The sequence below is a fragment of the Setaria viridis genome, chromosome 1 (genome assembly GCF_005286985.2).
Source record: "Setaria viridis chromosome 1, Setaria_viridis_v4.0, whole genome shotgun sequence".
Classification (NCBI taxonomy): Eukaryota; Viridiplantae; Streptophyta; class Magnoliopsida; order Poales; family Poaceae; genus Setaria; species Setaria viridis.
Genome location: NC_048263.2, coordinates 28,305,692 through 28,319,498, shown reverse-complemented (window position 1 = coordinate 28,319,498; position 13,807 = coordinate 28,305,692). Strand labels below are relative to the sequence as shown.

The following is a 13,807-nucleotide window of genomic DNA, read 5'->3' as shown; positions in this document are numbered from 1 at the left end:
AGGGATGAAAAAAAAGAAAAATATTGAATAGAGAATGACAAGTGGGGTCCACTTTTTAGATGATAGGTAGGGTCCATTTACTATGGCTAACGGTGTTAAAATCATCATTCATCCCATTCCCTTGATCCCCCGTACCAAACAAAGAACTGGGACGGACTCGTCCCTCTCAACCAAACATAAAATAGGATCATCCCATCCTAAAAAACGGGGACAGGATGATGTCATCCCACCTTATCTCCAAGCCAAACGCACCCTAGTCGCTATAGTCAGGTTGGCCGCCTAGATGATGATTGTGTCCAAACAGATCCTAGAAATACCTTGCAAATGAAAAAACAAACAAACTTATAATTGAGCTAATCACAGGTGCATATTTTTTTTTGGCTAATTCCTTTTTCGGTGGTAGATGATATAAGGAGCGTTTTGGATCCCTTGCTGGAGTCCGCCTAGCCTTGGTGGGTAAGAAGTTAGAACAGTGCATGATGTTTGGATCCTTTGCTAGCTGCCTCGATGCTTGTGAAACCGAGCTTTTTTCTTGCTTCCTTGGGCGAGCCAATCTCTGGCTCTTTTGGGATGGCAAGCCTAGTCTTGCTGGGCGAGGCAAGGTGAACAAGGCATGCAAAGAAATCAAATGCATCGACAATGAAGTGCAAGCGTACACTGTAGTTTTACACTCCATTAACTCCAGGTTTGGATCCCTTGCTGGAGTTCGCCTAGCCTTGATGGCCAAGAAGTTAGAACAGTGCATGATGTTTGGATCCTTTGCGAGCTGCCTCAATGCTTGTGAAAAGCAAGCTTTTCCCTTGCTTCCTTGGGTGAGCCTAGCCTTATTGTGTGAGGCGAGGTAAGCAAGGCAGACAAAGAGACCAAACATGCTTAAGATCTGTCGGTCCAATCTCTCGTAGGTGCCCACAGGGATAGGTTAGGAGTTTGTACTCGTATAAGTAAGTGCATTCACATGCGTGCTTGTTCGTCCATGTATGTAAATGCCTATGTCTATATCTTTTTAGAAAAACAAACTTTTATCGTTAAATAATATTATATAAGGTTGTCGGAAAAAAAATCTCAACAATTAACAAACTCTCACCATAACTTTAGATAAAAGAAAAATTATAAACAAATGGGATGATTCCGAGCGGGATCAACAAAGGAACGTGCCTAAAAACATAGGCGGACTAACTTATTCAATACTACAAGCAAACTACAAAGAGGTGTGCATAGCAAACTCATGTTTAACGCTCGAGTGATTTCTTAGCTGTGACAAATGAATGGATTATCAGCTATTGTAGGAGATAATAAATCGTTGAATCCACGGTGCCTAATGTCCACGCATAAATCACCACACACAGCATCAACTTTTTGCTAACTCAAGCTTTTTTTTTTTGAACCACGCAGCAGTCACCACTCACCACGTTCTGTAACGGACTCTCACATCGCCGGACGGGGTACATTTGCTGTGGGCAGTTAGCAAATACCACCCCATTGTCCATCTGGAATCTATTAATGGATTCTGGATAATGTCCAAGCGGACGCGAATCCGAAATGCCCGTTTTCCACAGATACGCCAACGATCTACACCGTGCCACTGTCACGTGGGTCCCGTTTCCTTGGGAGCCACAGGTCAGCTAGCTTAATTCGCACGACGGCAGGTGCTTTTGGGCTTAATCACAACTTCACAAGAGAAAACGACGTCCAGCGGCGAGCTGACGGCTCCGTCACGGCGAACGGTCACGCGGCGAACGATAAAAACGCCGGGAGGCCACTCGCGGGACGAACGCGAAGGAAGGGGAAAACAAGGAAAAAAAGCCTTTTTTGTTTCGAGATATTTCGGAAGAGGAGTGCGTGCCTCGCAGGCTCGCAGCTCATTCGCCGAGGTAAAGGGCCCCTGCCTTTCTTCCCCATTTCCCTCTCTAGTCGCCGGAAATCGTTTACAGCCTTGCGTTTCATGGGGTTCCCCGAGGCGAGGGCTTCGATTCGACCCAGGAATCACCCAAATCCGCTTGGATTTGACCTCGGCTCGCCCAAATTTCTAGGGTTTTAGCGTCAGATTTCTCCCCTTTCAATCTACTTGACTTTTGTGGTGAATTGGGCTACTTTTGTTCATTCCGAGGGCTCGTTTTGTACTTTTATTGCAGGGCGCGAGATCCTCTAGAGTTTTGAGCATTTTGCTGTCAATTTCCGTGGGTGATTTGCGCGTATGGGGGATCATGTCGCGGTGGATGTCGGGGAGCTCGTGGCGTCCCGAGCCGGCGAGGCAGCGGGGTTGGTGCCCGGCGGCAAGGAGGAAGCTGAGACGCTGATTGGGATGGTGGAGTGCCGCATTTGCCAGGAGGAGGACCTGGCCAAGAACCTAGAGAGCCCCTGCGCGTGCAGCGGTAGCCTCAAGGTGCTTGCTCCCTTATTTGTCTTCAAGCGAGAAATTCTGGTTCCATTACATGTTGCTTATGATGTTTGCCTTTGATTCATGCTATTATTACTCATAGATAATAAATTCTTAAACTGTAATGTGTATGGATTTCAAGCATCAGCTAACCAAAATACAACATTGAGACTTAGTCCTGAACCTTCGTTGGGACAATTAGCATGGTAGTTGGAACACATGCTGTTTGGTGCTTCATCTGCTATTTATAAGTTGTTACTTTAGATGTTGTGCCTTTTCAGATATATGGACATATTATATGGCTCTTCAGTGCCTGATCTATAATTTTGTTTTGCTGCTGTGGCTCTTGATATTTTCATGAAAAAAGGAGTTCCATAGTATGAGCAGATAAGATCATGCTTGGTTTAATCATCATTGTTGCTTAAAGAGTTGGGCATCCTTTTCCCTTGCCGTCACCTACTTTCTGCAAGCTTAACAGACAAGTCACATGGCTTTGTATGTTGTGTGGGTTGCCGTCAACTGAAGACTTGAGTCATTGTCATTGTGTGCTAGTGGTCTAATTGCTTATGAGAATCTGCCTTGGCATTTTATATGTGCAAACCAATACAAAAATGTGTTTGCTATTTCCAGTGCAAATGAATGCATTTAGTTTGCTAAATTTTTTTATATCACATTTCTTTCCACAGTATGCCCACAGGGAATGTGTACAACGTTGGTGCAATGAGAAAGGAGACATAACCTGTGAAATCTGCCATCAGGTAAACAGTTATTTCTACTTCAGCCACACCTCCATGTGTAGCAAAATGGAAGCTAATTCATGTCCTACTTTGTTATTCTTGTATTGAGACTCAAATCACTGGCCTTTCTTCCCTTCTGTTTTCTTTGGATGCATAACAATTCTATTGGTCGCCCCTAGTCTTCTTGCATGGTATTATTATCTTTTAAGCTACTGTTTAAACATAGGAATTTTCAAGTACTAGGGCTTACCATAAGCAAAAGAGAATCATGCGCCTGCATGATAACTGAAGCTAAACTTCGTTTAGTTCACTGGATTTTGGATCATAATGATTCCACAAATTTTAAGCCTTTTAACTCAAGTTCTCCGCCGTATGTTTGCCTTTGAAGAACCATTCATATATTTCCTTGCTGATTTGACTGTAAACTTTGTTGCTGTAAATCAGATTATGAGTTTTATTCTCTGTTGTTCAGTCGTACAAGCCTGGTTACACTGCTCCACCCCAGGTGCATCATGATGAAACTACCATAGAGATAAGGTTTGTTATGTTCATTCGTGAGGCTAATCGTTTTCCCTTCCATCCTGGTGTTTTACGTGAATTATATTTCTGCATGATTAAACTGTTTTTATACATCATAAAGTTCCTTTTATTTCTCATGTGTGTTTATTTCCTTAATTTTTTTAGTGGTGGAGATTGGACCATCTCTGGCAACCATTTGGATTTACATGATCCTAGAATCTTGGCAATGGCTGCTGCTCAACACCGTTTACTTGAAGATGAGTATGATGAATATACTGCAACAAACAACAATGCTGCTGCATTTTGCCGCTCTATATTTCTGATTGTAAGTGCTGTAGTTTCTATTCTAGAAAGCGGACTCTTTTAACCTCTAATATTTGAAGTCATAATATCCATAGAAAGATCAACATCTTTTCAATTCAATTTACTCTGCACCTGAACTTACCTTTTCACCTCAAACAACAATTAGAGCTCATGCTGCTTATTTCTTTCTGAAAGTTACTTCTTAGCTCATTGCGTCTTTGCACTATTACTATAGGTCAAATATAATTTTACTTTCTTTTCCTTCTTTCCAATTTTACCATGTAATATTAAGTGATATCTATCTGTCCTCACTGTCTATCCAGTTGATGGCTCTGCTGCTCCTGAGGCATACACTGACCATTACTAATAGTGATGACGAAGATGATGCATCTGCTATCTTCTCGGTTAGTGATTAATGCACTGTTATGTCTCCTGTGAATTTTTTTCCTCTGTCACTGCAAATTTAACTGGCTGTTAATCTTGGACAGCTATTTCTTCTGAGAGCTGCTGGATTTTTGCTGCCATGCTACATTATGGCTTGGGCTATTAGTATCATGCAGCGTCAAAGACAGAGACAGGTTGGCCTAATGAAAATGTTTTTGTCTTTCTTGTGTATTTAGTTTGGAGGAAGAAGATTTCCACAATTATTCATACCTAGCATAATATGAGCAATATATCTACAGAGTCAAGCAACATAAGATTATTTCTTCTTTTGTTTGCACATATCCTTGTTTGGACTTCTTAGACAAGCAACTTGGGATAGCCGAATTTGTCCTTTCTGGTCCAACATGAGGTTACTATGTCTGGAAATTAGACCATTCCTTGTCTGGTTCAAATTTCTGTAGTTCAGTACGCATCGATTCAGCAGGTTGGACTGCCACAGTTTTTATTCTAATTGCCATACCAATTAAGAACAAAGAATTTTTGTCATGTTTAGTAAGCATGTTCTATTTGGGTGTATCTCCATTCTGTTAATATATGTATTAACAGTTCATGTTTTTCATTCGATACATCAGGAAGAAGCAATGCTATTACCAACGGAAGTGGCAATCATTCTGCACCGGAATGGAAGAACAATGCAATTTGCAGTAGCACCACCAGAATCTCCGACCTCCCCTCAGCCTGAACCAAACCAATAGAACAATCAGCAGCAGGCCCGTCTTGTGAGTGCATTGTGCATACCAGATGCTTCTCAGCATCTGTGTGGTTCAAGGTGCGAGCACATTCTGCAAGCCTGTTGCCTTGGCAACCTTGAATGGCCATGATGCAGCAAAAATGTTGTGTCCTTCGGATTGTGTTGACTTCACAGCTGAGACTCAATGCTTCTTTGACAGGCTCTCAGCATCTTCTGTACATAAAGAGATTTCTTTAATAAGTGAATATAAGTTGAATCAACACAAAGTTTGAGTTTCTGCAATGGGACTTACGTTCATACCAGCTGCCAAGTAGCTTCTCTTGTATAACAAATTAGATGCTACAGTTGTGCTGTAATTTTGGATGCCCGTCTACTGAATATTGTATCGCTGTATGCATGCTTGAGATTATCATACTTCCCATGGGGTCCAAAGGATTCTAAAAAAACCCATGATATCAAGTGTAGATGATGCCCTTAAAAAGGAAAACAAATTCGTGCTGCATAAGGGTAAGTTCGGTTAGGTGTGAAGTTGAATGCTGCGGGATGGAATCAGCTTGAATGGAACCGAATAAAATGTGCTCTCCTGTGCTTGTATCGGATCATTCGCACAATTTGTTGCACGAATCCGTTCAGTATCTTGAGTTAACACTCATTGTATGGATGAAGTGGTTCTATGCTTATTTTCGTTCTCCACGAGCTCTTCTACACAGTAATGTACCAAGCACTTGCGAGAACTGAAAAGGGAACAACTAGGCAAGTGTTTCCTAAAAAAAACCAACTAGGCAAAAGGAATTCAGATCCAAAAACAAGAAAGAAAAGAAGAAATTTTAGATTATCCAACCAACACACATGGATGAGGGTACAAATTACAATCACTATCATCCCATTGCATATTCGCATCTGTTGCATTCTAGTTCCACCTTTCTCCACCAACGACGGTCTGATTGTGGCCCCACGTGACCCAAAAAAACCCCTCATTGAAGTTGTCCCACCTGCCGTTCCCTTCTTCATTGTTCACCAAACATTTTGCATTTTTTATCAAAAGAAAATATTCCGTAACTATTACAAATTTACAACACTGCAGTGAAAAACCCTAGTCCTTTTTGTCTTTGGATGTTTAGAGTGCGTATTCACAATGTATGAAATAAATATATTTTATGTAAGTTCCAGTACAATAACGTCAAGATGGCCGAGTTGGTCTAAGGCGCCAGTTTCAGGTACTGGTCCGAAAGGGCATGGGTTCGAATCCCATTCTTGACAATCAATTTTTTTTCTTCTTTTGTTCACTCTGAAAATTGTGAGCTGTGAGTTGCTTCAGGCTTCAGAGGGTGCGTGAGTGCGTCAAGCTGTGAGCTTCTATTTGAAGCTTCTTGTCGGGTGTAACTAACTTATAACATCCTAACGACAAGAAAACAATCTTACCCTTTGCGCAATGATATGTTTTTGTTTGACGAGTTGAGCAACAAGAATCTTAGCAAAAAAGGAAGATAAGAAATGACAAAATGTGTCGCATACACAAAAACTCTTGATGCAATGCTGCTTTCTGGTCCTAGTGATCAACTTCAGGGTTCAGACAGACAAAAAAAAAAAACACATCTTTTATTCGAGTTACATTACATCTTGCCTCAGATTGCCACAACCTTGGCACTCTCTCTCCCCCCTAGCAAAGCATCTCTGTACAATTTATCTCTATAGCTGAATCTTTCGATCTCTTAGACATCTCAGTGATCTCACTGAACAACTCGGACCCAGGGAAAAAAAGAAGAAAGTACCGAAGGAAGCCAAACCAAACCTCTCTTGTTTCTTGGGCACCGGAGCGCTCAGCATTTGTTGTGTATCGGGTCAGATCCTCTTCTGACCCGGCGCTTGCTCATCCTGTCGGGATCGAACACGGCCGACGGGGTGGAGCCGGCCCCGGCCGCCGCTGCGCGCTTCTTCTCCGGCGTATCAGATCTTGCGGATGGCAAGACGTTTGGACTGCTGCTTGGCGCCGGAACGCCGAGGCTTCGAACGGCAAGAACCTCTTGCGTTGCAGAGGCCAGGAGAACAAGCACGACGACCATGGCCAGTCGATGGCAATGGGCATCCATTCTCATTCCTCTCTTCCCACTCCTAATCTAGTTGTAGAAGAATGTGGCACAATCTGAACTTGTACGAGAACTAAAGAATGAAGAGTGGAGGCTCAGGAACTAGGTCCTGTTGCTTGTGTCTGCAGATATAGGGGTTCTTGGTAAGATCTTGGTCCAAAAGCATAAAGCTCAAAGAGATTGGTGCCGACCTGTGGCTTTATGCCATCATGGCCATATGTAACCCAATCTTGCAATTGCCACTGTGGCAAGTATGCTCCAATCCGATGAGGGCACTCTGCAAATCAAAGGCTGATCATGAAGATTCTTGTGCCGAATCATGAAGAATTTTATATTCTGTTGGGATTGGAGAGGAAACCCTCCAAAAACCAAACTAAATGCTAATATACAGCCAGCGCGATGCTTTATGGTCCATCGGCAGGTATCATCTTCGTGTGATGTGTATGCTTCGGAAGCTTCTTTTTCAAGCGACGGGAATCAGCACGCTTCTCCATGCAAAAACTGCACAAGAGAACACATCTTGTGGTGCTTTATACGAGTTGTTTCTTGTGCCGGACCCTGTTGCTTTATGCTCTTTTCTTCTTTAAATCATTCTTGGCTTGTTCCGTCCTGTCTCCTTTTTGCTGTGGATTTAGTGGGTCCCAAGGCAAGGCAGCCCCGTTCAAAGATCCAAAGAGCAGCCACGAACAAAAGAGCCACCGGAAGCAACTTTCCCTCATCTGTCAGTTTGTTCAAAACTTGGATGATCCGATCCCTTCATTTGTTTAGGTTGAAGCATATTTAAAAGTGAGTGCTTCCCTGAGCAGTACCTCGTGTTCTTCTCCGACAGCCGCGCATACCACCGCGTCCTCAACCACCGCGGCTCCGCAACTGTGGACGAGTGTTCAACTTCGAGCCGTGGAACAAGCGTCGGAACGCGGTGGAGAGCAAGCTGAAGTTCAGGACCAGGCTGCGCATTGAGGGCATGCCGATGCATGCCTGGTTAGAGGAGGTGGTGACCCAAGTCATCGGGCAGCACTGCGCCATCCACTACATCGAGGAGGCCGCACGTCGTCAGGAGCGCACGAGGACCTATGACCTTTGGGCATGGTCCTCCAACCCCAACAAGATACCGAAGAAGGTGCTGCTCACCATCGCCGACCCCAACAGAGAGCAACCGGCCACCGACATCCTGCGGCACCTCGCCGAGCTCAACCACGACCCACCGGAGGACTTCAAGGGAGCTTACGACTACAAGCTGCACATCCACCTGGATGTGGTGGAGGACCTCTCCTTCCTCTGGGGGAGAGGCGGAGGAGATGGACCGCGGAACAGGAAGCCGAGGCGTGAGTTCTTGTGGAAATACGGAGCCTCAAACTCCTTGGGTGAGCGGCGCAGCGGCCAGAACCACGACACCACAGGCAGTCGCGACTACTGTCCCCGCAGGGATAGAGATGACCACGACGACAACTACCATCGCAGCACACGACACCACCACAGTCTCTCTGCCTAGGGAAGGGCGACAAGATGTCAGAGAGCAGTGGAAGACTGCTATAGCACCAACCGCCACCATGGTGGTAACTAGGGACACTCTGGTTACTGCAATAGAGCCATGGACGCTTCACCAGGCTGGACATCCAGGGAGCGTCCAGGAATGTCCTGGCGCAAGAAGAACAAGGGAGGCAAGAGGGTCTCTTTTGCCAACCCACTGGAGCAGATTTTGGGTGAGTCGAAACAAGTTGCCTTGGAATTCAGTTGTTTTTTTCCCTCAACCAACTTGTGTGCCTCCATCGTTGTCGGATCAGAGAAGTGAGTGGGTTGATCCCATGAGGGAAGAGAAACTCATTCCTCAATCTTTTACAGGCTACCCATCCAAGGAGAGCCGCATCCTGAGCATGCTGAACTCTGCGGTGGGATGGACTCCAATTGCTTCACCAGGCAGAGCTACTGCAGAAGAAGTGGAGCCAGAAGAGGGAGAGCTGCCTGAACCAGGGGAAGACAATGTGCATTTGCCAAGCAGCCTCACCGCGCTACCGTAGGTCTGTCATGAAATTGCTCCTGAGATCCCTCCAGTTGACATTTGTATTAGGAAGAATTTAGTGTCGGAAGAGCTAGAAACACAAGCACCTCACAAACAACTGCCTGTAGAAGTGCAGAGAAGGACGAGTCATTTTCTAGCAACACAATTTGCAATGAAACTGTTTTGCCTAGCACACCACCACATATACAACATAGTGGCACTTTTGCACCCATGAGAACCTTAATCAAGCTAATGTTGACTTCAACACTAGTGCTGAGAGGAACAATAATGGTCTGAACATCAGTAGCAATGAGGACAACAACAGCACTAACACCGACAATGAAAATTTTAATGATTTGGCAGCGTTTATTGATTTTATAGTTTGCAAACCAAATCCACCTCTCCTGAACACACCCCCAAGAACCAATCTTATACAAGCTGTTGAGGTCCAGTCTGAACCGGGCACAACACAGAGGAAAAGCAACAGATTAGCTGACAAAGCCAAGATTAATCCAGGAAAAGATAGCATCCGGTTAGCTAAAATTGTGCTCAGCAACAAACTTGGTGAGTTATCCCGTAAGGCAAAAGGGAAGACTAATCCTGATTTTAATCATCTTGCACAGCACCTTCCAAAGCCACTGAATGGTCTAAATATGGAGGCAATTAGGATGCTGGTGGAGAAAGGGAACCAGCCCAAGAACAAGAAGAAAGCCAAGGTCAATCCTGCGCCGTGCGGTGAGATGGAAACCCATAGGGCCTAGAAGGAGGCCCACTGCTGGTTGGGCCTGTTTGTCTGTTTTTAGTCGTTTTTAATTCAGTCATGTTAGGAAGACTTCCGAACTAGAACTTGAACTCATTTGAGTCTGTAATTTGTAATGAGCCGGCAATTTGATCCTGTGGCTTAAGCGATGCTTTGTCATGGCCCAAAGGCCCAGCACCGACGTCCATGAAGTTTGCCAAACTATCCTCATCGTAACGCCCCTGAGAGAACGCACGTCTCCAGGGACCAGTAGTCTTTGCATCTGGCCATAGAGCCCAGCCTATTAATCTGCAAGTGGTCTTTCGTTGTGTTTTCAGATCAAGTTGTCAGAAAAATCTCCATGTCACAAAAGAACTATAATATGTTGTGTTGGAATGTTGACTTAACGCGGTATCTAGTCGTGCCAGTGTACGCAATGCAGTGCACTCTTCAGGAGCAACGATAGTTTGCCTTCAGGAAACAAAAAAATTGCACAGTGGACAACAAGGCTTGTAGCGGACACCTTGGGGAAAAATTTTGTGAAAAACTTTGCGGCTCTACCAGCATCACGCACAAAAGGAGGCATACTCCTAGTAGCGGTAAAAAATCACTTCAACTTACAAGTCGTCTCTACCACCGAGTACACAATAACTACAACAATCACCATGAAAGCGGAAGATAAAACCTGGACACTCACGAGTGCCTACGACCCTCAAAATGATCACGATGATCTGATTTTCCTTGACGAACCGAAGAGTCTGAAAGACCAAGTGCTACTAGAATGGCTCATAGTTGGAGATTTTAACCTCATATACAAGGTGGAGGACAAGAGCAATAACAGGCTTAACAGAAACTTGATGCGCCGGTTTAAAGAGGCCCTCGACGAGACACAGTTGATGGAAATTGACTTGCGCGGAAGAAGGTTCACATGGAGCAATGAGCAGGACAACCTAACTTTTACTAGGATCGACAAATTCTTTGGCTCATCGAAATGACACCTCCTCTTCCCAAACTTGGATTTACAAGCTCTATCAATGATGGGGTCGGATCATTGTCCCCTACTCCTAACAGGAAACGTAATGAGGAAAAATTATGTAGGCTTTCATTTTGAGTCTTATTGGGTGACCATGCCTGGTTTTCCTAAGGTCACTCAGGCAGTATGGAGCCAACCAGTAAATACACAAGATCCTATACTACGCATGCACGTAAAACTCATCCGCACGGACAAAGCACTCAAACTTTGAAAGTGACAGAACCTGGGCAACCTGACCCTCCGTTTGGTGATAGTTAATGAGGTGCTGCTCTTCCTTAGTCCAGGAACAAAGAGCACTCATGCCAGATGAGTTAGAATTCCGTAAATACCTAAAGGCAAAATCAGTAGGCCTAGCAACAATCCAGAGAGCATGAGCGAGACATCACTCTAGACTGACATGGATCCGCAAAGGGGACGCATGCACACGTTTGTTTATGTTACATGCTAACAACAGAAAGCGAAATTATACATCCCGTCCCTAGCAACAGCCAATAGCCCAATGACCAACCATCATCAGAAGGAAGAAGCAATATTTGAACACTTTGTTGAGTTGCTAGTAAAGACGCAGGAAAGATCCCTCTGCTTAAATTGGAGGAATCTAGAGTACCAAAAACACGATAGTGAGCTAGAAGAACCTTTTGAGGCGGAAGAAATTAAACAAGTTTTCATGCACATGCCGGCCAAAAAAGCCCCCGGCCCTAATGGTTTTATTGGGCTCTTCTTCAAGAAATGTTGGGCAATAATCGGTAGCGACCTAATTGTGGCCTTGCAACCCTTCCACTCCCTTAGAACTAGACGCATGGACCTAATTAATGAAGCTAATATCATCTTACTGCCCAAGAAAGATGAAGCAAACAGTGTGATGGACTTCAGGCCAATTAGCCTCATCAACAGCCTAGCAAAAACCATAACCAAAGTACGACAGACTAGCGCCACGACTAAATGAGCTGGTCTCCGGATGCCAAAATGCCTTCATTAAAAATAGGTGTATCCATGACAACTTCATATACGTACAAAGTGTAATCAAGGCTTTGCGCAATGCAAAAAGACCAACACTCTTTGTGAAACTAGACATTCAAAAGCTTTCGACTCAATTAGCTAGGTGTTCCTGCTAGAGACCCTGCAAGCACTAGGCTTCGGCCAAAAATGGAGAGATTGGATCTCAACCTTACTTGCCACATCATCTTCCAGAGTATTGCTCAATGGAATCCTAGGGAGAACATTCAAGCATGCGAGAAGCCTTCGCCAAGGCGATCCACTGTCACCTATGTTGTTCATTCTTGCTATTGACCCACTCCACAAAATAATTGAAATAGAAGTGAATAAGAACATTCTGAAACCGATCCTTTTGAGAGCAGCAAAACTACAGTGCTCCCTCTATGCAGATGACGTGGCAATCTTTGCCAACCCAGAAAGAACGGAATTGTGCCACCTTGGCCAACTACTACAGGTTTTTGTCCAATGCTTCGGCCTCAAGGTTAACATGGATAAATTGAGATCTTCCCCCAATCGCTATACAGATGAACTCATCGTGGATGCATTAGTGGACTTCCCTAGGAAGCTATCATAATTCCCCAGCAAATACCTAGGTTTACCTCTCCACACTCGCAAGCTAAGAAGGGTGGACATCTAGCCCCTCATCGACAAGGTCGGCAGTCGACTCCCTGGCTGGAAAGGGAAGATGCTATCATCGGTCGGGCGAGAGACATTAGTAAAAAGCGTTCTAACGTCACAACCAATATACCACCTCACAGTATTCCCAGTGCAAAAATGGCTTATCAAGCAAATCGACTACCTACGATGAAGTTTCTTATGGAAAGGGGAGGAACCGGAAAAGGTTAACGGAGGGCACTGTCTAGTCGACCGGCCAACGGTGTGCACACCAAAGGAGCTAGGAGGATTAGGGATTCTAGACCTCGAGCACCTTGCAAGAGCTCTCCAAATGCAATGGTGCTTGTTCAGGTGGAAGCACAATGACTGGCCATGGGTAGGGATGGAAATTCCGAGCGACAAAAATGACATGGACCTTTTCTATGCCTCAATGGTAGTGATAGTGGGCAATAGGAAAAAGGCAAATTTTTGGCACTCTACATGGCTCAACGGACACTTGCCAAGAAATTTGGCACCTCTTCTCTTCTAGCAGTCCAAAAGGAAAAACTTTTTAGTGTACAGAGCCCTACAAGACAACTACTGGATTGATCAAATTCAACCGCTCACTTCAGGGAAGGAGATTAGAGAATACGTGTGTTTATGGGAGGAAATCCACCTGCGGCAAAGCAACCCTGAGGCCAAGGACGAGATTTTTTGGCAATGGATAAGTGACGGAGAATATACGATAAAGAGTGCTTATCGTATTCAATTCAGAGGTCGCATGAAAAAGCGGAGTATTACACCAATTTGGAAAGTCAAGGCAAAACCTAAATGTGGATCTTTGCCTGGATTTTACTACACCGAAAGATTCTAACATCCTCCGATAATTTGCCATGATGGGGCTGGCCTAACGACCATCAGTGCAAATTGTGCAACATTGAGCCAGAAACACCTACACATCTTTGTAAAGACTATTCTTATACCGCAGCAGGCTGGGACCGCCTCAGCGCGTGGCTTAATCTGCAGCACTTGCCGCCAACCAACGTGACACCTTTACTCCATAGATGGTGGAAGAATTGTAGGGCCTTGATCGACAAACGAAACCGAGCAATACTCGATGGTCTCATAATCTACTTTTGGTGGAATATTTGGAATGAGCGCAACAGACAGATGTTTAACCATGAAGCCAGAGCAGTTGACGACACATCCTACCTAATCAAGGAAGATGCCCTACAATTCCAACTAGCCTTACACACTGGGCCCCCCTCCCCCGACGATTTTTCCGTAG

The 13,807-nt window shown here is 44.7% G+C and overlaps 1 protein-coding gene and 1 non-coding gene across 3 annotated transcripts; both read left to right on the top strand.

Moving 5' to 3' along the window:
* Positions 1-1,711: 1,711 nt before the first annotated feature.
* Positions 1,712-5,485, top strand: LOC117866772 (uncharacterized). Of its 2 annotated transcripts, none has more exons than XM_034751052.2 (8): positions 1,712-1,871; positions 2,133-2,383; positions 3,064-3,135; positions 3,587-3,651; positions 3,799-3,958; positions 4,260-4,340; positions 4,425-4,514; positions 4,953-5,485. In XM_034751052.2, the coding sequence occupies exons 2-8, from the start codon at positions 2,195-2,197 to the stop codon at positions 5,073-5,075; spliced, it is 780 nt and encodes a 259-aa protein (XP_034606943.1). In that variant the 5' UTR covers positions 1,712-1,871; positions 2,133-2,194; the 3' UTR covers positions 5,076-5,485. The 2 variants fall into 2 exon arrangements, with proteins under 2 accessions (XP_034606943.1, XP_034606952.1); XM_034751061.2 differs by lacking the exon at positions 1,712-1,871 and adding an exon at positions 1,878-2,039.
* Positions 5,486-6,250: 765 nt separating this feature from the next.
* TRNAL-CAG (transfer RNA leucine (anticodon CAG)) lies at positions 6,251-6,331 on the top strand. The gene has a single exon. It is a non-coding gene; the product is annotated as a tRNA-Leu (tRNA).
* Positions 6,332-13,807: the final 7,476 nt, after the last annotated feature.